The 26,722-nt window shown below is 35.6% G+C and overlaps 1 protein-coding gene across 2 annotated transcripts in view; it reads right to left on the bottom strand.

The window, feature by feature from the left end:
• Positions 1-2,639: 2,639 nt before the first annotated feature.
• Positions 2,640-26,722, bottom strand: part of grik1a (glutamate receptor, ionotropic, kainate 1a) — a 62,761-nt gene continuing 38,678 nt past the window's right edge. The window contains exons 9-18 of one of the 2 annotated variants that reach the window (XM_016240554.1): positions 24,285-24,392; positions 23,998-24,042; positions 22,067-22,174; positions 19,627-19,830; positions 18,213-18,436; positions 15,303-15,421; positions 9,612-9,829; positions 7,459-7,684; positions 5,218-5,468; positions 2,640-3,261 (exon numbers count right to left, since the gene is read on the bottom strand). In XM_016240554.1, the coding sequence (XP_016096040.1) occupies positions 3,127-3,261; positions 5,218-5,468; positions 7,459-7,684; positions 9,612-9,829; positions 15,303-15,421; positions 18,213-18,436; positions 19,627-19,830; positions 22,067-22,174; positions 23,998-24,042; positions 24,285-24,392 (1,638 nt within the window). In that variant the 3' untranslated portion in view covers positions 2,640-3,126. The remainder of the gene's footprint in view (positions 3,262-5,217; positions 5,469-7,458; positions 7,685-9,611; positions 9,830-15,302; positions 15,422-18,212; positions 18,437-19,626; positions 19,831-22,066; positions 22,175-23,997; positions 24,043-24,284; positions 24,393-26,722) is intronic. The other variant, XM_016240555.1, reaches the window with a different exon arrangement.

The following is a 26,722-nucleotide window of genomic DNA, read 5'->3' on the forward strand; positions in this document are numbered from 1 at the left end:
TATACAATAATTAAATAAAAAGTATATAAAATAAAATAATTGAACCATTTACCCATTCGCACTAATGTCGTTCTAAACCCATTCTGGAGAAAGAGAAATTGAATGAATATCCGGTTGGGTGAATTCAATTAAATGGCAGTACATCATGACTGTCTTTAGCTCCAATTGATTTTGGTTCAAAACAACTCGATATTTAATTAGCTGAACAGTAAAATCATAGGAGCTGCAATTGCTTTCCTGTATGTCAGTCAGCACTTCACCCTCCAGTCCAGTAGATGGTGTAATTAAAGTCATACAGGTTTGAAACGGCATGAGGGTGAGTAAATCATGACAGAATTCATATTTTTGATTGAATTACTCATTGAAAGTTGATTTTTCTCAGGCCTGATTTAGTGAATTTGCACCATTATCTGGAAAACACACTGACTTTGAATTGAAGTTCAGCCTGCATAGTTTATGTATGACATTGGGGAACAACGTGATGTCTTTTTCTCTTTATGTCTCTCTCTCTCCACTGCTTCCTCTCAACTGATTGAAAAAAACATGTTCAGTGTGTTTGCTTTGACATGCACCGTCCCATAGGTCCTACCAAGCTGTTCAGCAGACAGAGTCAGAGCAGACCTGTCTGTGAAGTAACAGGTGAATGTGAAACAGAAGAGCAATTTCCTTCTCTCTATCAAACGAAAGCTTTCAAAATGAATCAAGGTGTTTGTCAGATTATACACTTCCAAATGCAGGCTTCACATCACAGAAAAAAAGGCTTAAAGTTTTTTTTGTCCCAAATGGCATGCATTAGCATAAAAACAAAGCAGAAGACTGATCTGTCATTAGTGTGAATGTGACACTGTACTCTGATGGCAGACAGTCTCTGTTATCATGTGATGTTGCTATTAATCATCACAAAGGCACTTAGAAGCACACGGACAGATCAGATCTGCAAGGTTTGTTTACTAAAGCTGATCGCATTTGTTATCAGGGGACATCGATCTGACCCTCAGCTATGACTGAGGCGTTGTTACGCTGTACTGATATCATATACTTGATCTAAATCGAGATTCAAACAAATTATTTATGAGGTTAAGGTGATTCTCTTTATGTAGACATAATAATGATTTGTGGGAGGAGGAAAACATTTACATAACATTAACATACAGTGGGTCTCAGACAATGACAGAATGACAGACAGACAGATAGATAGAGAATGACAGATAGAAAGATAGATAGGAGGATGACAGACAGACAGACAGACAGATAGAGAATGACAGACAGACAGACAGATAGATAGATAGAGAATGACAGACAGACAGACAGATAGAGAATGACAGACAGATATAGACAGACAGACGGATGGATGGACTATTTTTAGGCCACTAATCAGTAAGTTTGTGACATTGTGACAAACCAAATACTGAATTTCTGAAATAAAAATAAAATTAGCATTTGAATCCCACTTCAACATGATAATAGCTCCTGCTTTTAAAGCAAGGACTCTATGAAAGTCGTTTTCAATGGCCGTCACATGTGTTCAGTGAAGTCTGAGGGCTTTGAAACCGACTGCCAGGCCCAAACAGCCCAGAGCAGTCCATATCTTCTTAAGTGTGAATAAGAAGTCTCTGAAGCACTATAATTTCTATACATTTGCCGATAGCCCACAAGCTTCCCCTCACATCTGCACAAACACCACAAAATATCTTTCATGTCTAAATTTCCCAGAGGCCAAAACTGAGCCAGAAAATGCATTGTCTTTCTGGTCCAGACACAGCTGACCTATATATGTATAACAGGGACACCAGCATGTCCAGTTGTCTATATATATATATATATATATATATATATATTTATATATATACAGTGGGTACAGAAAGTATTCAGACCCCCTTACATTTTTCACTTTGTTATATTGCAGCCATTTGCTAAAATCATTTAAGTTAATTTTTTTCCTCATTAATGTACACACAGCACCCCATATTGACAGAAAAACACAGAATTGTTGACATTTTTGAATGAGTAGAGTTCACTGATTGGAAAAAAAAAACATTTACTACAACTTTACCTGACGTTGGTTTCTGTATGTGCCTTTTCATTAACATTACTATTTCATTATCAAAATTGACAATAAACCCAATCTCCTAAAAACATTATTAATAATTTTAATATAGCTGTTAAAAATATAATTCATATAGTGCTGTCAAATCAATGAATCGTGATTAATCGCATCCAAAATAAAAGTTTGCTTACATAATATATGTGTATAATGTGTATATTTATGTATATATAAATATACACATACATGTATATATTTAAGAAATATTCACATGAATATATATATATATATATATATATATATATTACATATATTTATTAAATATATACATGTATGTGTGTGTGTATTTATATATACACATAAATATACACAGTACACACACATATTATGTAAACAATTAACAATTAATTGAATTTGTGATTGATCGATTTAAAACATCCTGTATTCTAATTTATTAAAGTGAATCCAAGATTTGTCAAAGATTATAATAAATATTCCTTAAATATCTGACAGTCTTGACCAATCTTGAGTAAATGGCAAGGAAAAGCACATATTTTGTATGGACAATAGAACGCCACAGATTTATCTAAAATAAATCCTTTAGACAAACTTTTTTTCTGTTTTGTAGTCTGTTTTACCTCGCTACTCAAGAATCAGTGGGCTACAGCAGAACAGATCATTATCATAACCCTCATTATAATTATCATTACCTTCACTGTGCGGGCCGATCTTTTGAGGGAGCAATGAGAACATGAAAGGCAGAATTTAGGCCATCAAATCTAGTAGGTCCGCGCTTAAATTTTTGCCATGAATGGCCGTAATTGATTAGCTTCTACCAGTAAATAAAAGTTTCAGAGAGCACTCAATTTCTTATCTGTCTGCAGATAGGGTGTGCAACGAGAAATGCAAGTGTTCTTCATCTCCTTGAAAACCGTACTAAATTTCTGAGCCGCATGGGCGCTGGATTGAGGTCAAGGGTTTGGGCAGATGGTTTGGAAGTAACCAGTGGATGGGCGAAGGAGGGAAAGGAGTTTATATTTCTTTAAATAACGCACAGCCCTTACAGATATGAGAGTGTGTGGCTAACACGAAGAACATATGTCATCCCTGAGGAGCCGCCCGCTCTCTAAATCTGTTGATAAGGACGTGCCAGAGGAGGAGATGGAATCGCTTCTTTGCAGCTGCCGGGATTGGACTCCGTAAAAGAAACAGAAGTCCTTGTGCATGCAGATCATACAGATAAAAAACAGAACAGAAAGACAAAAAGCAGGACAAGATCAGTAACATGCAAATGATCAAAGTGATAAAATATAAGCAGCATTCACATGCAAAAAATAAATAAAAAAATGATGCTAAATAGATCAGTTAACGTACATTACGTAGCGTTGAATCAGTACCAAAACTTTGTCTTTGGTACGATACTAACCATTGATACTCAAATAAATACCCGCGGGCAACTGAGAAAAGGGCTAGACTAGACTAGGGCTGTTAATAATTTGTGATACATTTTATCAGTTATTTTTTGTATTTTAAGTAGAATGTGCATATACAGTATATAATAATTATACATATTATACATTAGGGCTGTCAAAATGGCTGAAAAACGAAATTCGAATTTTGTACTTAAATATTATCAAAATTCAAATTATATTTGAATTTAAAATGCATAATTTCAGTTAGGGTGAATAAAAGCTTTTGGATTCTCTCCTGAGGCCACAAGAGGGCATATCGAGCAAAATATTACTAATTCACTTTCTTCAAAGCACAAGATAACATGACTATCTGTGAAAAAATGTGCATAATGTTTAAAATAATGTTTATAAACCAATTATAATTAATTAAGTTGCTTAAACAACTATAAACAAAACAGCATCATGTATGAATGCATAGTTTAATACAAAGGGCCAAAAGCCAATCAAATAGAGTACACTTTTCATTTAAAAACATGACATGCAGTGGGATGGGGAAAAACCCCCGCCATAAAGTCTCAAGATATGTTTTTTCAAAGTTGAACTTGCATTCATTTTACATGGCTTTCTAAACATGCGGCTCTTTTGTGCGAGATGCGAGTGCAAAGGTGATAGATGTCCCTCTAGAAAATGTGCAAAATATGTGTTCTGTGTGAACGGCTTGGTTTCAGTTTTGACGTAAACAACATCTTCTCCGCATTGATGTTCTCTTTTCCCGCAATATTTGTAATGAACAATTCAGCAGCGCCGCATCTAGTGGCTTCAACTGGATAGGCTAACAAAAACATTAAAATGCAATGACACCTACATCGTCATCGCATCTCCTGCGCCACTGATAAGGCTGCCTGATGCACACCTAAAATTCGAATGCAACGTTTTTGCATTTTTTTATACATATATATTCAAGTCAATGCAACTTAATCTTTTTAAATAGTTACATAACTTTTTTATATTTTACATAGAAATATATTTATATATTTTTATAAAAAATGTAAGTAAATTATATACAATTTATATTTTACGTAGACATTTCTTATATTTTATTATTGTCAATGCAATTTAACCTGCAATAATTAGTAAATAATCTTTCCCAAATCTTTACCTATATTATAAATTTACCATAAGTGTCTGATGGCCTTCTTATTAAATAAATTATTTTTCATACTTTGAATTTTAAAAACTAAATTCTGCAATTCAAAGAGTGTAAATGACTTTACTTTTGTTAAACATCCCATCTGGATTTGATCTATAGATCAAACAAAACAATTTAAATGTCAAATTCAGTAAATACATTACAGACATATTTAATGACTGTTGTGCATCAAAACATTACATTTTACATTTCACATCACACTGCTTTAATTGCCAAACTGTGCTGAAAGCAGCACTTTGTCATCCAGATCAGGTAATAAAACTTGCAAGAGCGTGATAGTGTACTACAATAAATTTTTGACTCTCTTTTTTGCATACAAAACAAGCAAGCTAACCAAAATGGTTTCAGAAATGTAGAAGTAGAACACCTGCAAGATAAACAGCATGTGCTTTAAGTCTGCAACAGGTTCCTGTCCAGTGGGCTGCTGCAAAAACATCCCGCAAGAGTCTAATTTGTGTTTACATGGCTCATTTCGGCTGTGACAGCGGTGAGGTAATTAGCTCCTGTAAGACTCAGACCCCGCGGGGCCGTTCCGCCAGCCTCCCACTCACCTCTTCAATATCGCTGTTTTTGCGTGACTTGCAGATGAACTCTCCAATGGCCACGAACACAGACAGCACTAGACCAGCGGCCAGCACAATGAAGATGCCTCCGATGTTCTCCACACCCAGGGCACTGGCCTCTTTGTTGTCCTCCTCGGGGCATCCGTTACCTCGCCACCATTTCTCCTTCATCATGTGCAGCTTTCCCTCTTCCTGGAGCTGCAGGATGGCGATGGTCACCTTGTCCCGGTAGGGTGAGCCTGCAAAAAAAAACATAGTTCTTTAGGTGGGGTTGCGCAAAAAAACCCCCCAAAAATACCGGAAGTCACACTGAACTTCAATAATTTTAAAGTAGGGATGGACAAAATATCAGTATTTTTTTAATTTTAGATTTATTTTAATTTAGCGATATTATCCAAAGTAATCCAACGTTTTGGTCAGGCAACTTCAAAACTTCAAATATACAATTAATTAGTAATATTTCCCCACAATTTACTTGTGTAATGAAAATTACATTGCATTATAAAAAGTCCCAAAGTACTTAAATAATGAAACCTGTTCAGAAAACGTTTTCCAGAGACAGGTGTGTAAATTTTCTGTTGATAATTGCACACCTACAAAGCAAATATAAGCTCTACTTTTTATTTAAACAGTTTTCGTTTCGTTTCTTTAAATTTAAATTTCTAAATTTCATCAAGAAGCATCAAGTCGGAAGTTGGAGACAAATTTCTGAGATATCCTGCACTCTACTTGCATTCCATCCTGTGCTGATGGAATTCAGCCAATAAGTAGGACAAAACAAAAGCAAAGCAAATCAAATTCAATGGGAACTCAGTAGTTGGGTTGTGTAGTGTTTCCTAATAAATTCCCAAAAGCACATAAAAAAGCCGCCACATTTCTTGCCTTAAGCCTATGAAACACGGGGAAAGTATTTGAGCAATTTTGCTGGGCAACCAGGTGAGACACAGGGCCCATGACTGATCTAAAGTATCCAGATAGAAATGTCTCTTCTAATTTCCATTCTCAATGAAAAAGTGCCCAAGCAACATTGCTCAAAAACATTGCCCCGTGTACCTTAAAGGTGGGGTAAGCGATTTCTGGTAGCCAATGTTGACATTTGAAATCACCAAAACAAACACTCGCCCAAACGTCTCGCCCCTGTTTTGATAGCTCCACCCCACACATATGTACGCAACCCAGGCAACGATTAGTTCTGTGAAACAAAGCAAAACCAATGTTACACCGTGTCTACACCGGACGCGTGCGCACAACAAAATACTATAGAACTCATAATAATCAGTAATACTGTCTACACCATAGATATACATATCTATGGTCTACACTGGATGCGGCGCGGCGCGGCGCGACATAACAAATCCCCGACAGTAAACTGCTGCTGCGTTCTATTCATGACGAATTGACACAAATTTCAAATGATTTTCAATGGTTGCTTTGTCGCGTCCAGTGTACTAGACAGACTTTAGCTGTTCCGGCACAGATACGGTGTTACTCACCTATCGAGAAGAAACAAAGCAACCTCGGCATCCATTCTCTCCAGCGCTGGAAAGCTGATCCGATATTAGTTCTGTGAAACAAAGCAAAACCAATGTTACACCGTGTCTACACCGGACGCGTGCGCACAACAAAATACTATAGAACTCATAATAATCAGTAATACTGTCTACACCATAGATATACATATCTATGGTCTACACTGGATGCGGCGCGGCGCGGCGCGACATAACAAATCCCCGACAGTAAACTGCTGCTGCGTTCTATTCATGACGAATTGACACAAATTTCAAATGATTTTCAATGGTTGCTTTGTCGCGTCCAGTGTACTAGACAGACTTTAGCTGTTCCGGCACAGATACGGTGTTACTCACCTATCGAGAAGAAACAAAGCAACCTCGGCATCCATTCTCTCCAGCGCTGGAAAGCTGATCCGATATTTACACGGGTCTTACTTCTTACCTTAAGCCTTCTTTTGTTCCGCAGACGTATTCCTCTTTTGTTTTTTTATCTGCCATCTCTATCTTTCTGTCGCTCAGCTCGCTAATGTCCGTCCTGCGCACTGAATGCTCTATCCTCCACATCATGAGTAGACACGTAGACAAGTTTATTTTGCTAGTCGGCCCGAATCAGTTTTCTAAAGCGTTTTTGAAAAATCGCTTACCCCACCTTTAAGGCTAGTAAGGGTACAGTTAGGGGGCTCAACAGTTTGTCAGGCAATATGTGGGGCACCATTACCTATTGGTGTGCCAACTCCATAGCCCTTAGAGTCGATCAGGCCTCCAACCTGGGTGAGGTTGCAGTTTCTCTGCGTGATGTACTCTATGCTGGTGGACTCCATGAGGAGGGCATAGTCGGTGGTCAGGACTCTGGTAATCCCTTCCTTGTTGTTCTTCACCAGGGCTGTGCTCTTCCTGCTGCTCATGAATGCCCACATCTTCTCGTACGTTGAGATTTTTGATTTCTAAAAGCAAATAAAGAGTTTCAAAGAGCTGATTCTGTCTTCAAAAAGCACAACATTAAAGACATGAGTCACACCGCCTGGATCGATATTTCTTTTCATTCTTTCAAGTTCTTGTCTTTGGATCTTGTTCTTTCATCAGCTACTGGTATGGGCTTTTCAAGTCTGATAAGTTCTCCCTGATCTCTCATTAGGCTGAGTCAAAAGGGGACAAGTTGTAAAATTTTGTGTCTGAGTATGTCAGCGGACAGCCGGGGGAAATGGGACAGCTGTGCGCTAAATCTCTCACAGCTGATTCGATTTGTCTTGGTCCTCCACAGGCCTGTATTTTTCTAGATATACGCGGATGTAATCATAGCCTATAATCTCGGTGGATAAAGCTCACACCGGCCTCTGTACACACTTCTGTGCTTTATCTGTGTCACTTGTTTGTCTTTCTCTCTCTCAAAATGATGAATGGTGCATATGTGTGGCTCACGCTCATAAGATAGATCACTGGATTATTGGAATTACTGGAATTTTAGATGGCCGGATTGGTGGAGGTAAATAGAGTTCAGGAGGATTTGTGAACGTGTACGCCTGAGGTATTAGCAAGGACTCTGTGATGGCTTCCTAGAAAATGAAAAGAATCAGACCTTTGTCACCTTTGAATAAATGAATTTCACGTGACTGAAAGATTCATTTATCGGTTATATTGTTGCGCATAATATTTAAGTGCAAAAACCTGCATTCAATATATATCCTGGAGATTACATGATTATATTTAATATATTATATTAAACTGTACAAGATCATTTCCCCTGTTTTTACTTTTAGATTACATCTGCTGTCATCTAAATTATTTGTAAAAACACTAATAATTTAATAACAGTTTATTATGCAAATAGTTATATTTGCATGTGAGGTAAACAACACATTTGGACAAATAAATATAAAAATAGATATATATTTTTATTTATTTATATACAGTATATTTATATAAAAAGTTTGGGTTTGGGTGCTTTTTTAAATATTTTTTATAAAAAAAAAATAACTATTATTCAGAAAGAATACATTACATTTATCAAAGTGACAGTAAAGACATTTAATGTAACAAAAGATTTATATCTCAAATATTTTTACTTTGTTAATCAAAGAATCCTGAAAAAAATGGACCACAGTTTCCACAAAAATATTAAGCAGTATAACGGTGTCCAACATTGATAATAATAAATGTTTTGTTGAGCAGCAAATCAGCATATTAGAATGATTTCTGAAGGATCATGTGAAAAGTCAGCTTTAAAATCACAGGATTAAAATACATTTTAAAATGTATTAAAATTGAATAGTTTTCACAGTATTTGTTCAAATAAATGCTGCCTTTTGAATAGTAGTGCTAATACATACACAATATATACACATTTTTGGACAAAATACTATACAATTTTATTATCGGTTATCGTGAGACTGCAAACAATTATCAGCAAATTGTGTTTAGCACAAATTTTGATCTGTGTTTGCATTGCTACCTGATATAATTTCTTTAGTGAGTCTGCCACTAAAACATCAGACAGCGTGTGCAAAATTACCAGCACAATTATCTATCATAATTTATTCGTAGAATTCCCCTTTCAGTATGAGGGGACATTTATTGGAAGTGATGTTTTTTGGTTAACACAACTCAAAACTCATCTGTGTGTGACTCTGCATCCATTTTATTAGTTTGTATCTTATCATGAGACAGATGCACAAGATTGATCTTCTTATTTTACTTCCTAGCAGAAATTCAATAAACTTACACCTAAAAGCTCCAGCTCCTGTGCAGGCGGCCTCTTGTAAAATTGATAATTTGCTGAGTGTTTGGATTGTGTCTGACAGTTCCTTCTGTATTTCAATAGCTTTCATGTGAACAGTGTGTTGGGGTGCATCGATCCTGCGTGTAAGATGTTACCTTAAAGAAAGTCATTGTGGAGCCATCTCTCACTGCTCCATATTCAATTCTAGTCTGCTTGGCTAAATCGTCAGCTGAATCGATTGGGGAGTCCATTCTCTCCACTGTGAGGAAAGCAGCCAGGTTGGCCGTGTAGGAAGATATGATGATTAAAGTGAAGAACCACCAAATCCCTCCCAGGATTCTGGTGGACAAAGCCTTGGGCATCAGCTCAGATCCTGAAATAACATACAAGCGCTTAGCAAAACACAGACAGTGGCCCCAAGTATTTGGACTCTTAAGCCATGCTGAAAAATGTTTGAATGTCATTGCAATAGATAACAAAATACAAAACCAAGTGACATTTAACAAAAAACTGCTTTATAAGCAAATGACATTTAACAAAAAAAAAATGTTTGTTAGGTTTTCAATTAAATAACAATAGATTTACTGTTTAAATGGGATGAACACATTTGACATCTGTACTGTAGTTCCTCTGCTAGGAACTGATTCTTACATCCACTTAAACATTTTATTTAAACAAAGTTTTTGAGAGTGTAAAGAGCAAAAAACCTGAAATCCGATTAATCTTACTATGAATAAAATTCTTCTTAACTACTTAACTTCTTATTTTCTTACTTTGAAGGGTTAGTTCACCCAAAAATGAGAATTCAGTCAATAATTACTTACCTTTATGTCGTTTCAAACATGTAAGACCTTTGTTTATCTTCAGAACACAAATTAAGATATTTTTGATGAAATCCAAGAGCTTTCTGATCCTCCATAGACAGCAACACAACTATCACGATCAAGGCCCAGAAAGGTAGAAGGACATTGTTAAAATAGTCCATGTGACATCCGTGGTTCAACCTTCATTTTATGAAGCTACCAGAACACTTTTTATGCACAAAGAAAACAAAAATAATAACTTTATTCAACAATAAAGTTTCAACTATTTATTTTTCTCTCTCTTCCGTGTCAGAATATCTTACTATGGGTTCCAAAGATGAACGGTCTTGTGGGTTTGGAACGACATAAGGGTGAGTAATTACTGACTTTGAGTAATTACTTTTTGGGTGAACTATCCCTTTTAAAAAATGCATACTTCTCAATAATCTTTGTTTTCTTAATAATGTTAAGACAAAATATTATATCATAACAATCTTTGTAAATGTCTACTTAAAAGTCAAGGCGAATTTCACTCTAGAAAGAGTGCAAATAAATACAACAGAATGCCACATCCTGAGAAAAGATAATTAAGATGGTAATATGCTAAACAATACTAATATACTGAAATATAATAATAAGAGGAAAGCAATGCTGAGTGCTAAACTCAGGTCTTAAGAATTTTCCTTGCTTTTCATTTGATTGTCATGAATTCAGCCCCTGATCCAATCAACATTTACATGAACTTTGAAATTCCATTAAAATCAGGCTTTGAATGGTCAGATTGGATATCAGACATTACTTTTTCCATTATTCTTTTCCAGAAAAAGAAACACGTTAGGAATAGAGATGCTGCCTTCCTCTGAACCTTTATCTGCTGATGTTGCTCTTACCTTAGAAAGCAGTTTATACATTTTCATCAACTATTTCACAATATTTTTTTTATTTTACTTTAGTTTTTTACTGTAGAATAATTTCTCTTCTCATTTTTTAGAAGCACTGCCTCCTCTGAGAAAACAACCCTAATACACAAACTCATACACATACACACATCCCCAAACAATCCCACACAAAAGGCTGAGAGTCGCCCAGGACACCAGCAGCGTTAACCTTCAGCTTAATGATAAATCTAATGTGTGTTATTCTAACTGGGACTTTATACTACGGCTGGATAACTTAAGGCATTGATAGATCGCTAGAAAATGAAACCGACCATCATGGGAACTGTACTTCATCTTTGCAAAAAGCCAAGAAAAATAAAGAATCCTTATCTGAATGAACGTTTTTGAACCTGTAAGTCACCATTCTGATTAACTAGGTGTGTTATTAAGATACATGGGAGGAGAACATTCTATTAACTGATTAATTTGTGGCAATTCTGTAGTTAGAAAGACAGACCACTGAGTCTAAGTCTGATATATGATACTGAAGCTGCAGTGATTGTCTTTCATGCACAGATTCCCAGGTGAGGTGGTTGGAAGTTGAAACAAATTCACAGTGTGTGTGTGTACTGTATGTGCATTTGTACGCCTTCAGTGTCATGTGGAGCACAATTTTAAAATTCAGTTTGATTGTCAGCTAAATGATTAGCTTTGATCTAAGTGATACATCTAACAGCAATGATTACCCACCAAACAAGTCAGCAAAAAAACACCTCAAAACTGCCATACATGCTGTTTTCCTTTAAAGTAGTCAGTCATGAGAAAAATAATGGATAATGATTATGTATTGTTACATATTTCTTAAAAGATAAAGAGGAGAAAAAGGCTAATGTAAAAGAGTTTACTATCTTTCAAAGCACTCTGTTAGCATTAGCGCAACTAAAAAGTCAAGACTAAATATGAATCCCACTGAAAAGTAAAAGGAAAACTGTTTAATGTATTTAAGATGGTCAGGATGTCTGTTTTGATAGTTTTAGATAGGTTTTGGGCTAGTTGGCTAGTCTGGTTATCTAAAATAGCTAACAACCAGCTTGACCTGGATGGAAGATTACTTTAAACTAGCTACCCTATGTTTTTTCCATATAGAATAAACTGTCTACAGCTCTTTTATATCATTGTCTTTGTCCATTAAGCTACATTACGTGTTTTATTTATAATGATTTTCTATGGGAGGAAAATGTTTAACGTGCAATTTAACCCATTGCGTTCTGGGCTCATCTGCTTGCCTGTACGGAGTTGATCCTTTTAATATCACTTAATGCATTTCATAATGCACATTCATATTTGCTGGTCTGTATATACTTTGAGTCAACAACAAGACATATAGGCTACTGAATTGTCTTTACCATCCGTTATTATGCCACATTTTTCTGTGGCATAAATGCAAAGTTTGTGCATTGTGTTCACGGCCATCTGCTTGCCTTGTAGTACATTAAATAATAACTATATATCAAATTTGATCTTTTAATTGCACTTAATGTATCTTAATACATCAAGCCATATTAAGTGTTTATGTTTTTCTACAGGAGGAAAACGCTCAAAGAGACTTTGTGCATTGCGTTAATATTCTGCTGTTTTGTGGCCACGGATTTGCGGGTCTTGTCTTTTTCTTGCAGGACCATGTACGTTATAGTAGACTAAATTAGTTTTAATCGTTTAATCACCACCACACCATCTTGTCTCCATTGGCAACATGCACGATTTGTGTCGATTGCAAGTGACGTCACAGGTAGCAGAGAGTGCAAGTGACATTGTAATTTTGTTTCTTTTTTTATTGTCTTCACCACCTGGCTACTGTTGTAAAATGTTGAGAGATTCAAACAAAAAGTAATCAATAAATAGAACAAAATAAAAAATAAAAAAGCTGCAAGTGTCTGAGAGTGCAAGTCTGAGTGTGCAAGTCTGAGAGTGCAAGTCTGAGAATTCAAGTCTGAGTGTGCAAGTCTGAGAGTGCAAGTCAGAGTATGCTAGTCTGAGAGTGCAAGTCTGCAGCCAGACCCTTCTCAGAAGACCAGCTAAAACCATTTTTTTTTAGCAAGGCTAATCCATGATTTTGACCTTTCAGTGATGCTTATGCTAATAAATCCCTTTGAAAGATATAAACATTTTTACATTAGCCACCTGGGGAGCAAGAGCTCACTGACAAACACCATGAGGTGTGTTTGCTCCTTTGAAAATGCTGTCTGTTTTGCTACTCTCAGATAATTAGCATAGCTAAATGCTAACTACTGACCTATGTCTAACTCTTAAATGGCATGGGGAAAACACAACTGTCAACCATAGTCCTAATTTTATCACAACTTCAATCTATTTATTGAAGCAAAAAACAGAGGAAAATCATCCGGACAGCTGACGAAACCCCAAACAGAACAGCAGAGGCTAAACTTTGAATAATCCTCTTAAATATTGCTCTGTCAGCTTTATGACAAAAACAAACAGCAACTATTTATCATATGTTCTCACTGCTTTTCTGCTGTTGGCTAATAGGTACAACCCTGCATGCTATAATTGATGAGATGTTTCAAAAAGATGTCAAGGTTATTTCAGTAACCTCATGTAGGAGGTTTAGCTGTGGTAGGTAATAATGCAAATACACACACACACACACACACACACACACGCATGCACACACACACAAGATGAATACTTAACTAATCAGCTCAATTAACACTATGAATGTGTGTGGGTTTCAAAAAGCTTGTTGATCCTGTTTAAGGGTCCATGTCATAAATATATTTGATCACTTTTTATGATAATGTTAGCCAAGGTTTCTTGCACCAACAAATCTAATCTAGTTTTACATGACCATTTTTCATTCTGTCTGACCTTTAGAATTGAATTAGGATTAACCTGTTATTTGCTACTGTACCTTTAAGATTTTCGATTTTGTAAGTAAACACCCTCTTCTACATCAGTGCTAGTTATTTACATGCTGAAATTTTTTGATATTCGTCTTATATTATGAATAGAAACCAGTTTAACATTATTTTGTTTAATAACTTAAATTTTTTCTGCTTTCTAAAATCAGGTGTAAAATGTGTTTTCATATATAATCTTAAATATGCTGCAATTTAATAACAAGAAATTATTTCATTCTAATTTAGTTTATGAATCCAGCATATGTCACCAGAAAGAAATATAAATAAAAAATATAAAAATGAACCTATGATCAAATCACAAAATAGATAGGGCGGATTTAAATGTATTTTTATACTTGAAAGAGGAACATCACATTTGGAGATTCTTGTCATCAACAAGTTTGAGAAGCCCTGTGTTAATATCTGTTTGACAGATTGGAACTTCCTATGTTTTCACGATACAACAAGTGTTATAATTCACAAACAAATGCGAATTTGAATATTTCATGATATGACCTGCTTTAAGTATAATGAAATACCCTAACATCCACCAGTGACACAAAAAGCCCACAACTGCACTCCACCACTTTTCTGTCAAATTCCCGTTGGCAGTCCTTCTTCATGGCTGAGCGGTTGTTCTGATGTAAATAAGATTTATCTAATATTTCAGAAGAAAACTCTTTGTAATGTGAGGTCATACTATGCTGATAATGATTTGTCTGGTTCTCCCGTGCTCATTAAAGCTGCTCTTGGCGTTTCACACTTTTCTGCACACCTGACAGGTCATCCATTTAGTTTCATACCTTCTGTAGCGGAACCTACAAGCCTCTCCTCACTAGCATCAGATCCATTACACCAGAGGAAATCCAACTAAAAGTTTGCAAGCCAGAACAAAAATCAATTTATAACTGGACGTGACTTATAACTGTGCCAGTGTGTGTTGTCATCTTTATACAACTACAATTCCCTACTGTATGAATGTCATTGCATAACAAATCTCAACCCCCCCTAAAAACACTTAACAACTCTTTCTTTTCTGAAAATGTTTATCTATTAATTTCAACCAGCTGATCTCAAGGTGATTTTTTAGTGAATGTATGAAGTCCCTCAAGCTCACCTCACACAGATGTAGCAGAGCAGCCACAGTGCTTGTGCCGTTTTTCTTGATCTAAATAAATGCCACTTGGTTCAATGTTTTTTGTCAGCTATAACAATGCAGCAGTCTTGAAGTGTTTTGTGTGACATACCTTGACGCATTAGAGCCGCAACACCAAACCATAAACTATTCAACAGTGTGAAGTTGTTCTCAACCACTTCAGAAGACGGGTTGCAGGGGTGAGGGTTATACCATTCATATGGTGTAAACCTGCCAAGGGTCAAAGAAAACAGCTTTACACAGGAAAAAAAATGCAGACAACACAGAAGACTGAGTATTAATACTGCGCTTGAGAGGCTGCATGTTTGGCAATTTCTAAACTGCTTTTGCAGAACAGCTAAAAATTGTCTTCTTGCTACAGGCTATCAATAACTGCTCCAACCAAAGCTTAATAAACATCTTGTTTTATGGGAAAACTTGTCAGTGTTTCAATCTCTACGGTTACCAAACGAAGAGAGAGCTGGAAAAGGAATCTTAAGTTTAACTGCAATGTCCTTTTTACATTAACTTTTTAAAGCCATAAAAAACTGTTTTTTTTGCCTGTATTTAGAATTTTGCACTTCATTGCATTGTTTAAGGGTTAAAGGGGAATGTCCATACAATTAATAGATGTCCTGGCAGAAAGTTACCAGTGTTTCTTTAACTACCTGTAAAAAATAAATAAAAAAATTCAATTACTTAATAACACTGTCAATTTAACATATAAACCTGTGATTTAAATTATATATATATATATATATCCTAAATCATAATTCTTGAATTACTTTTAGTACACAACTTCTTGTAATGTTTATTCATTGCTCTTGTCTGCATCTAGATTACCAATATAATGTCAATTAGTGGTCGACCAATATGGGTTTTTTAACAGCCGATGCCGATATCTTGGAAAGCAGGGTGGCCGATGGCCGATATAAAGCCGATATAATTTTATGTATTTTAATTAATATTTAAGAAATTTGAAATCATTTGAAAATTGATAAAAAAAATAAATGTGTTTAATAAACATACTTATACTTTAGATGACAAAGTATTTTCACGTATAAATAAATATTTAATAAAAATATAATTAAAAAGGAAGTAAACACTGTAACCAACAGGGCACTCAGTATTCTGGGAAGTTTGTGTGCATTAATCATATTTTTTCAAATAAAGCCAAGGTAACACTCATTTTACATACAGCACAAATTGAAAATGACATGAATATGACAGTGGGAAAATGCATAAAGCGCAGCATAATTTAAAATCACGAGTTTAAAGTTTGTTGATCGCGCGTCTCCAGTGAAGCTGAACTCTCCTCCTGTCCGTATTCAATTCGCACGGATCGACCATCACGCAGAGAACACGCGATCATGCAGGATACACATGCACACTTCACAAGATCTCATAACTGGATCCGACTAAGTTTGCAAGGTTTTTGAAATTAGATGTTTATTAGACATTCAAAGATTTGTTTAAATTATATAAATGCGTATTTGCTGAATGCTGACGGCAAACAAGAAAGTATTATAATGTTTGCCTTTCTATTACTAACAATATAAAAGCAGTCGTTATAAGACTTTTTTGTATACATTTTAATTCCTTTGTTTAACCGTTCTATCTGATTATTAGACAGACTTCTATCGAACTCGAACGCATTGGCCAAACAGGAAAACTTATCGGCCGATGCCGATATTTAAAAAATGCCACATATCGGTCGATATATCGGCCTTGGTGATATATCGGTTGACCACTAATGTCAATTAACTGTTTTTATTAATTATATAAATGTTTATTCATATAAAATATTTATAAGACCAATAAATAAATAATAACAAACAAGCTTTTTGAACACAAATCGTTGTAATGTTTATTCATTGCATTTGTCTGCCTTGAGCACTGTTGCATCACATATTTTTTTTAATCAACACTTTTCCATCTTTTTTTTTAATACAGTGCTGGAAGCCAAAAAGGGAAACAACTGGCAGAAATTTCATTTTGAAAGTGATTACAGTTACACAAGAACATTTGAAAGACACATTCTCCATTCTACCACTCAATAATTGGGTCATTTATAAAACCCTCAGGTTAATCGATGCTTGATCAGAACGTGTCACAAGACTCATTTTTCATGACTCACGGTGTGTAGAATCTCACTCCATAAACTGCTACTATCAAAGCTGCCAAATTTCAAGATCACAGTTTAAAAGCCCCCCAGCAGACTGTATCTGTGAACAAATGGGTCATTCAGTGCAGATGAACCCACACTAACTCTGACACCCCACCAGATGACCATTTAAAGAGTCTGATTGGACAGCATTTTCATTGCCCATTTGCATTTTAATTGAACCAACCAATCATCTGGCTCTGATGGGGTAGTGTGGCATGCTTGATATTCTCTTTAGGCAGACGTGGACATCTGCCCAATGCTTATGAACTGGGCTTCAATACAGACACAAACTTGTACTCCCTCATACAAAATACAAAACATTGCTAACTGAGAAAGTGCATTATGTATTTATTGAGGAAAAAGTGCATCTGGGCAACCATGACTGAAATTTTTACATCATTAATCTATATTCCGACAGCAATATAACAAAGTCTGGGCGCTGTGCTTATTACTTATTGATCTGTTTCAAGATCAAATCAGCATTTTGATTCTGGCGTCTCATAAACACAGTGATATGATATGAGAGAAATACACTGCTTTAAATGCACTCACACAAAGAAACGCGATATCTATCGGCACACTCTGCAAAACAGCTTTACATTTTAAATCAAAGGGCGCAAAAACTTCGACAGCTTCAAAGAGAGATGTACGATGTTCCCTTAAGCTGCAGATAACAGCAATATTCTTCAAATAACAGCCTGATAATGTGTCTTCACATGTGATGTCAAACTATAAAACATTTGAAGACATTTTTTGAACAATTGGGTCAGTGTTCCTAGATCTGAAACCCAATTTGCACATTTGCTTTGCTATATTTACAAGAAGCAAATGTTAAACCAAAACGTTCATCCATACCTGGCTATCACAAAGAGCACACAGCTCACTCCAAGACAGGCCAGCAGCACGTACATCCAGATATCCGGGGTGAGGGGGTTGAGGAAGGAGAAGACACCTGGATTGGTGCCGTTTGGTTTGCGGTACAGTATGCTGATGCCCAGGGTCATGAAGGGTTTGGAGAAGTCAATAACTTTCTCTCTGACATAAGTGATGGTCAGTGGAGCCACAGCCAGGTCAGCTATCTGGTTAAGGGGACAAAAAGAAGTTTACAAGACGACAGGAACTCATTTTGACTGCTGGGAAGAAAATGCAGATAGATGCAGATAATATTGGAGTTCAGTCACTGAGATACAAACAAGTGATGCCTGTGGGGATGGATCCCACAATCTGTTTGATGCATCCTGTTGTTTTGTGAAGCTCATTTAACAAAAGATGTGCAAAAAGGCTCTTTTATAGATTTGTATTCCTACTATACTGATAAATACTGCAAAGACACTGGAGGTTGACGAAGGTAATTAAAAACATAATCTATGTAGAAGTATTCATAATCAATTTAAAACAGACTTTTTACAGCCAGATGAAAGCACAAATGCTGTTTTATATTGAAAAATATCTAATCAATTTTACAAAGTAAAAGATCTTGATGTATTGCATACACAAATGTAGTCTTCCTACCAAAGATTTAGACTACTTAAACTTTTGGTAAATAAACATAATCAAGCAAATTAAACCAAACATGAAACAAAACATAATTCTTAGCTCTTCTAAATTGCCTGTGTAGAGCCAAGTTACAAAAACATCCATTAGAAACTGAAATTTCTTGGTTAATCAGAGTATTAAAGGGATAGTTCACCCCAAATAAAAAATTCTCTCACCCTCATGTCGTTCCAAACCTGTAAGACAAATTAAGATATTTTTTGATGAAATCTGAGAGCTTTCTGATCCTCCATAGACAGCAATGCAGCTACCATGTTCAAGGCTCACTACGCTAGTAAGAGCATCATTAAAATAGTCCATGTGACATCAGTGGTTCAACCATAATTTTATTAAGCTACAAGAATACTTTTTGTGCGCAAAGAAAACAAAAATAATGACTTTATTCAACAATCAGTCTTCGACGCGCGTTCACAACAGTACCACTGATGTCACATAGATTATTTTAATCATGTCCTTACTATATCTTAATTTGTGTTCAGAAGATGAACGAAGGTCTTACGGGGTTGGAACGACATGAGGGTGAGTAATTAATGACAGAATTATCATTTTTGGGTTAACTATACCTTTAACAGTCAAGTTGTGGTCTCTAAATAGTGAGATCTAAACTGAAATATAATGGAGTGGAAGGCAGAAGGTCATTTACAAAGGCTGCATTTGGATGGTATGATCAAAAGACCTTGAACATTTTTGTAAAGCATCATGGGAGATCACTCACATGATCGATTAGTTCCCGCACCATGCCGTTCCATTCGCCTTTGTCATTCTGAGCTCCATATTTCCCATCAGAAACCAGCCTGACTTCATAAGTGAATCCCAGGATGTTGGACAGCTCTTTTAGCAGGTCTAGACAGTAGCCTTCGAAGCGATCGTTACCATACAGCACCTTGTCAGACTTCTTATACATAACGTAAGGGTTTTCCTGTTCACAAGATAAATTCACATGCAATGATGCAGTTGGTAAAATGTATTATACTTGATTTAAATATGTCACAAAGGAAAAGTTAGCTGGCCAGATGAGAGTCAAAAACCAATTAAAAAACAAATGTAAAAAGTATTTTTTTTTGTAAAAACCACTCACATTTACTAAAAAAATTATATATAATAGTGCTGTCAAACAATTTATCACGATTAATTGCATCCAAAAAGTTTGTGTTTACATAATATACAGTATGTGCGTAATGTAGGGGTGACCCCGAATACTGGACGATTCGATGCTTCGATAGGAGGAGCCTGATTCGACTACCAATCTCACAGTCGAATATTCGCAGAGGTGTTATGATCATACCATTTTGGCTATAGGTGCTCAAATGTCTGATTTCATATAGAACTACCGGTTTTCTCCCAAAGTTAATATACAGCCTATTAAGATAATGCTGTAAATAAGAATCTGAAAAGAAAGAAGCTTTAAATAAATATTTTAATGTGCGTGAATAAATCCAACCACCCCTATAGATTAAAGTTTCACTTTCCATAACCTGTGACCGACAGAGAAGCATCTTGGCGGCCGGGATTTAAATCTTTAACAAGACTCAAAAGAGAGAAAGACTGGATTTTTTCGATCAGGTAGGGTACAAGTGATTTCAAAACATTTCAGCCGGTTTATATATATATATCGTGTATATATTATTTATCTCGTATAAGATGCATTTGGTTGAGTTGCGCTGCAGTAAAGCGCTTCATTGTAGTACTACGGTGATTATCTTTTCAGTGCGCAGCGCGAGCAGGACAAACAACAATGTATAATATTAATAACTATGACTGGGACTGTCATATACATAACATTATAATGAGAACACTATTACAATAAAACGCTGTGAATTTTTAGAGTTTAGTTGCCATGTTTCTGCACGTTGTTGCGTGAAGAACGCGTCCACAAAAGGAGTTCATTCAGAGCCGCGCAGACACGTTCATGTGCATTCGGGGCATTTTGTGCAGATAAATTATGAGTTAAATCCCATTGATTAAAAACCTGCTATCAAATACTTTATTCTACTGGCCATCTTCAGCGCACGCAGCTCAAAACAAAAATGCAGAACATTAACATTATAATGAGAGCACTATTAAATAAAATTTATATAAAAATATCCAGAAGCGGAGGCGTTTTCTCTGGGCCAAGGCTTATTTAAAATGGACCGTGGCAAAGTGGAAAACCGTTCTGTGGTCAGACGAATCAAAATTTGAAGTTCTTTTTGGAAAACTGGGACGTCATGTCATCCGGACTAAAGAGGACAAGGACAACCCAAGTTGTTATCAGTGCTCAGTTCAGAAGCCTGCATCTCTGATGGTATGGGGTTGCATGAGTGCGTGTGGCATGGGCAGCTTACACATCTGGAAAGGCACCATCAATGCTGAAAGGTATATCCAAGTTCTAGAACAACATATGCTCCCATCCAGACGTCGTCTCTTTCAGGGAAGACCTTGCATTTTCCAACATGACAATGCCAGACCACATACTGCATCAATTACAACATCATGGCTGCGTAGAAGAAGGATCCGGGTACTGAAATGGCCAGCCTGCAGTCCAGATCTTTCACCCATAGAAAACATTTGGCGCATCATAAAGAGGAAGATGCGACAAAGAAGACCTAAGACAGTTGAGCAACTAGAAGCCTGTATTAGACAAGAATGGGACAACATTCCTATTCCTAAACTTGAGCAACTTGTCTCCTCAGTCCCCAGACGTTTGCAGACTGTTATAAAAAGAAGAGGGGATGCCACACAGTGGTAAACATGGCCTTGTCCCAACTTTTTTGAGATGTGTTGATGCCATGAAATTTAAAATCAACTTTATTTTTCCCTTAAAATGATACGTTTTCTCAGTTTAAACATTTGATATGTCATCTATGTTGTATTCTGAATAAAATATTGAAATTTGAAACTTCCACATCATTGCATTCTGTTTTTATTCACAATTTGTACAGTGTCCCAACTTTTTTGGAATCGGGTTTGTAAACAAAAACTTTTATTTTGGATGCGATTAATCATTTGACAGCACTAACATATAGTTCTATTTTTTCTCATGCATATACAATTATATTGCTAAAAACTAAATTTGGTGCACCAGTGAAACTATTCACAGGATGAATACAAATTTGAACTACTGAAAAAGTTGGTTTACATAAATGAGGGAGTGAAATTGTAAGTTATAAGTTTACCAGAATTGTGGTGACGATAAGCGTTCTGTTAGCCATGGAGTCTGTGATGTTTTTGCTTTCTTTCATCTCAGTCAGTTTGAGGCCAGTATAAGAGTTCCACACTCCAATCTAACAATACAGTAAAAATTACTAGGCATGAAGAACATGAGTCTATGTTTCTGAGATCACAATAAAAGAGGGACAGGCTTTATCAGTGAAGACTCAAAAAATAGGTCAGGAAATGAAAGGGAAAGAATAAAAACTAAATGAAAGAAAATTCTAGGTCTAATCCATTTGATTGTAAAGCACTCCTTTACTGCCCAATAAAACCCAGTAAAGCACTCAGCTACCCTATTTAACGCATGGTCTCCAAATTATGAATGATTTTGATGCATTAATTATTAAATCACAAAGGAAAAATGCACTCTTACTTTTTACCTGAACAAAACATCAACATTTTTTAAAGAGTTACACATTTGTCCACTAAAAGTCATAGTAGAAGATCATAGTAAATATTCTTAATGCATCACACTTGAAAGCCATGCTGAATTGATGTTGTCATAAATAGGAAACACAATGACATATACAGATGGAAGTCAAAAAAGATTATGAGAAATGCAATAGTTCTCTAGAAATAAAAGTGTAAAACTTTACTAATCCACTTGCTAGCCAAATATATATAATACCATTCAAATTATTTCTGAAGGATCATGTGAAACTGAAAGCTGGAGTAATGTCTGCTTAATGAAGCAGAAAACGTTATTTCCAACAATTCTGCAAACAAAACAATGTCATCAGGATATGTTGTATTTTAAATGGAACTACTTTTACAATAAATAAAGAGGATTTTATTGTTTGACAAGCTTGAGGAGTTTGATATCTTAAAAAAATATGATCACAAAAGAAGATATTACCTGATACACCCTCCGTCTTATTTAAACTACAAACTGCATTAGAGGAATCAAATTATTCTTTATCTTTTGAGAAAAGAGTGAAAAGCTTATTCACGAAATAAAAAGTTAAAAAGGTAATTGCGACTTTTTATCTCACAATTCTGAGTTTTCTCAAAACTGCGAGATTATATTGTGCAATTCAGGTTTTTTCACAAGTCTGAATTGTGAGATATAAACATGCTTTAAACATATATAAGTTTGCAATTATCTTCTTTAATTTTTTACTCTGTAAATGAAAATCTAATTCCATTAAAATCAACACTTTGCACACTTTTGTAAAACCTGTTGCCACATTACTAAACATTTAATAAAAGCTGAATTTTCAATTCTAAGGATCTAAAGGGTAGAAAGTGGTTTGAAAAGCTAAATTATGACTATGCTAATTTGACTAACATTATACAGGATCTTAAAATAAAATAATAATTAAAAGTATGATATGATCCCTTTAAAACAGGATGTCAGCAGTAAAGGAATTAAACCAAACTTGCTTTTCTCTGCTTAATAAACCCTTTGTTAACACAAGCATAATCTAGTGTATGTTTATGTATGGCACTTGTCACACAGCTCATATGAGTCTGAAATGAGCGACTTATTCAAATTAATTTTAAAAGTAGATTAGAGCTGCTCTCTAAATATCTGCCCGTGGATTAATGCACGTTTTTCTGCATGCCTGAGCAGGCTTGTATGGAGATGTGTTACTTACTGAAGCACGAAGCATTGCAGAAAATGCACCCATTTTACAGTGCTGGATATTGAGTATGGTGATTTAAATGTCATAACTATAACTGGCACACAGTATGCATCTCAGCGAGACATTCTGGCAGAAGTGACTGGCAGCGATCTCTTTCCATAAGGAAGTGAAGGGATTTCTGCAGGGAGAGGGAAGCCGATGAAAGGGCACTGGGTTTACTGAAGTGAATTTCACACAGGGGAGGAAATCCAAGCTCTCCACAGGTCTTAATCACGAACTCAGGGAATGAAACCAAGACTGGAACAAACCTTTGTCCATAATTTAGTAGGTCGTGATGCAGCATCAGCCGCTCGCTTTTAGGAAGAATTGAAGAGTTGTGTAGTCAGCATGGGAGCAACAAGGTCAATACAAATGATCTGGATAATCAATAGGTCTGCTTTGAGAAAAACATATCCAAAAGTCCACTCACAGGGAATTTATTTAATCTATACTGAACTACATAAAGAAACTCAATTCAAGGTTTCCAGTCATTTCTGCTGCTGTGGAAATCATATCACTGAACGTCTCTCATCGGCATCCAGCTAAGCTGACTCACCTTTGCTGTGCCATCCTCCTTGAGGCTGATTAGGTCTAAGTTGAACTCTTTCCGCAGACCATCAGTCTTGTTAAGGACTATCCGTCCTGTCAAACCATCCCATTGGGCCTGAGGCACAAAAACAGTATACAATGAGAATTGAGAGAACTGCTGTGTCTTTCAATCATAGCGGTAATGGAATATTATGCAGCCTTGGGCAAAAAAGTTAACAGAAAAAAACAAAAACACAACAGTTTCAACTAAACATTTTGCTGGTCAGTTAAATTTTAGTAGAATGGACTATTGTGAAGATAAATAGAGTTTAAACATGAACACTTGGATCATGTGCTTTAGGTTTACCCAATGATAAATAAACTGTAAATGAATGTATTATAGCTCAAGTTTTACCACATTTGTTATTTTATGACATAAAATACAGTGGGGAAAAAGCAGCACTTGCTCTAATATAAGGGAAAATAGCAATATTTAAATGTAACATCAGTAATAGTTAACCCAAGAATGAAAATTCTGTCATCATTTACTCACCCTCATCTCATTCCAAACCTGTATGAGTTCCTTTCTCATGAAAGAAGATATTTTGAAGAATTCTGTTAATCAAACGTTTGATGGTCCCCATTGACTTCCATCGTTTTTTTCCCTACTATGGAAGTCAATGGGGACCAACAACTGTTTGGTTTTTCAAAATTCTTCAAAATATCTTCTTTTGTGTTCAACATAAGAAACATATAAGGGTTTAGAATGACATGAGGGTGAGTAAATGATGACAAAATATTCATTTTTGGGTAAACTATTCCTTTAATGCAAGTGGCCACATCAAGTCAAGTAAACAATGTCTTCCATTTGTAATTCTTAATTTTATGGTGACAATTTTATTTATAATACATCATACATTTGGGGTCCATGAGGTTTTTGTTTTTAATGTTTTCTCTCTTATGCTCACAAAGGCTGCATTTATTTGATCAAAAATAGTCAAAGTCACCTTTATTTTCTAGAGCTTTATACATTACAAATTGTGTCAGAGCAGTTTCACAGAGATAAACAGAAATATAAGAGAATCAGTTATGGAAACTCAACTATGGAGACAGTTCAGATTCTGCAGTAAAGCAGCTCAAAAAACAATAGTGTCATTATTCAGCTCATACATAGAAACATAGAAAAACAGTAATATTGTAACAGAATTACAATTTTAACGTTTTTTCAAAAGATTAATGTAAATTTGAAATAGAAATCTTTTGTAACATTATAAGTGTCTTTTAATCAATTTAATGTGTCCACACTTAATATAAGGGTTACACTTTACTAGAAGGGGTGTGCATAAGACTGACATGACACCTTCATAATCATGACATGACACCTACATAATCATGACATGACACATGTCATGAATATGAAGGGTTTTTATGCATGTTTATGACAACTGTCATTAAGTGTAATTCGCTCAGTTCTGTAATTTTTAATGCAAAGATGACATTGTTTGAGATGTCTTTGTTATGGGCTATGGTTAGGGGTAAGGGTAAGGGTAGGGGGAGGGTTAGGTCAAATAATGTCATATTTGCATTAAAAATTACATAACTGAGCGAATGACACTTAATGACAGTTGTCATAAACATGCATAAAAACCCTTCATATTCATGACATGTGTCATGTCATGATTATGTAGGTGTCATGTCATGATTATGAAGGTGTCATGTCAGTCTTATGGAATAAGGTATTAATATGGTGTTACCGTCTCTCCGTCAATGTTTGTGTTGTTTTTGTGCCCAAATTTGGTAACAGTATTACAAAACATCTGTGTTGTTCCTATGTGAATAAATATAACCAGCTGGTTCTAGTTCAGCGGAAATGAGGGTCCAAACCAGCTCCTATTTGCAATATTAAAGTGCAATATTAAAATGTGGATGACGGGGACTGTTGTGACTTATCAAAAAACAAATCTTAGAGGTTCAACTTTATTAAAACAGGCTATACTAACTTGCTATGGTGAGTTTACATACAGTCTGACATTAATATTAAAGCCATTCTTAACAATATTAAGATGTATCTAATGTTTGAGGATGTTTTATATGGACTTTAGCATGTATAAATATACCTAAAATCTTTTAATTTACTGTTACACTCAGTCACATGAAACTACTACAATTATGTGCATTACAAATGTAAGATCAGACTGTGTACTTGTAGTTTAACGGCATACTTCAAAATTAAGTTATATGTACATTTTTATAAATTTTTTAAATGAATAAAAACTGATTTCACACAGATTATGACGCTAATACATCAGAGCTGTTAGGCTTCCTTTTCTGAATAAATGACAAGTGCTCTTCCCTACACTGTGTGGTCAGGCCTGACTGTATATTGTTCCCAAAAGCAAAAACATCAGGCTAGCGTCATTTCATTTCCCCTAGCTTTGTTGTACCAAAAATGAGAGCAAACAATCT

This window comes from Sinocyclocheilus grahami, unplaced genomic scaffold (genome assembly GCF_001515645.1).
Source record: "Sinocyclocheilus grahami isolate Dianchi unplaced genomic scaffold, SAMN03320097.WGS_v1.1 scaffold593.1, whole genome shotgun sequence".
NCBI lineage: Eukaryota > Metazoa > Chordata > Actinopteri > Cypriniformes > Cyprinidae > Sinocyclocheilus > Sinocyclocheilus grahami.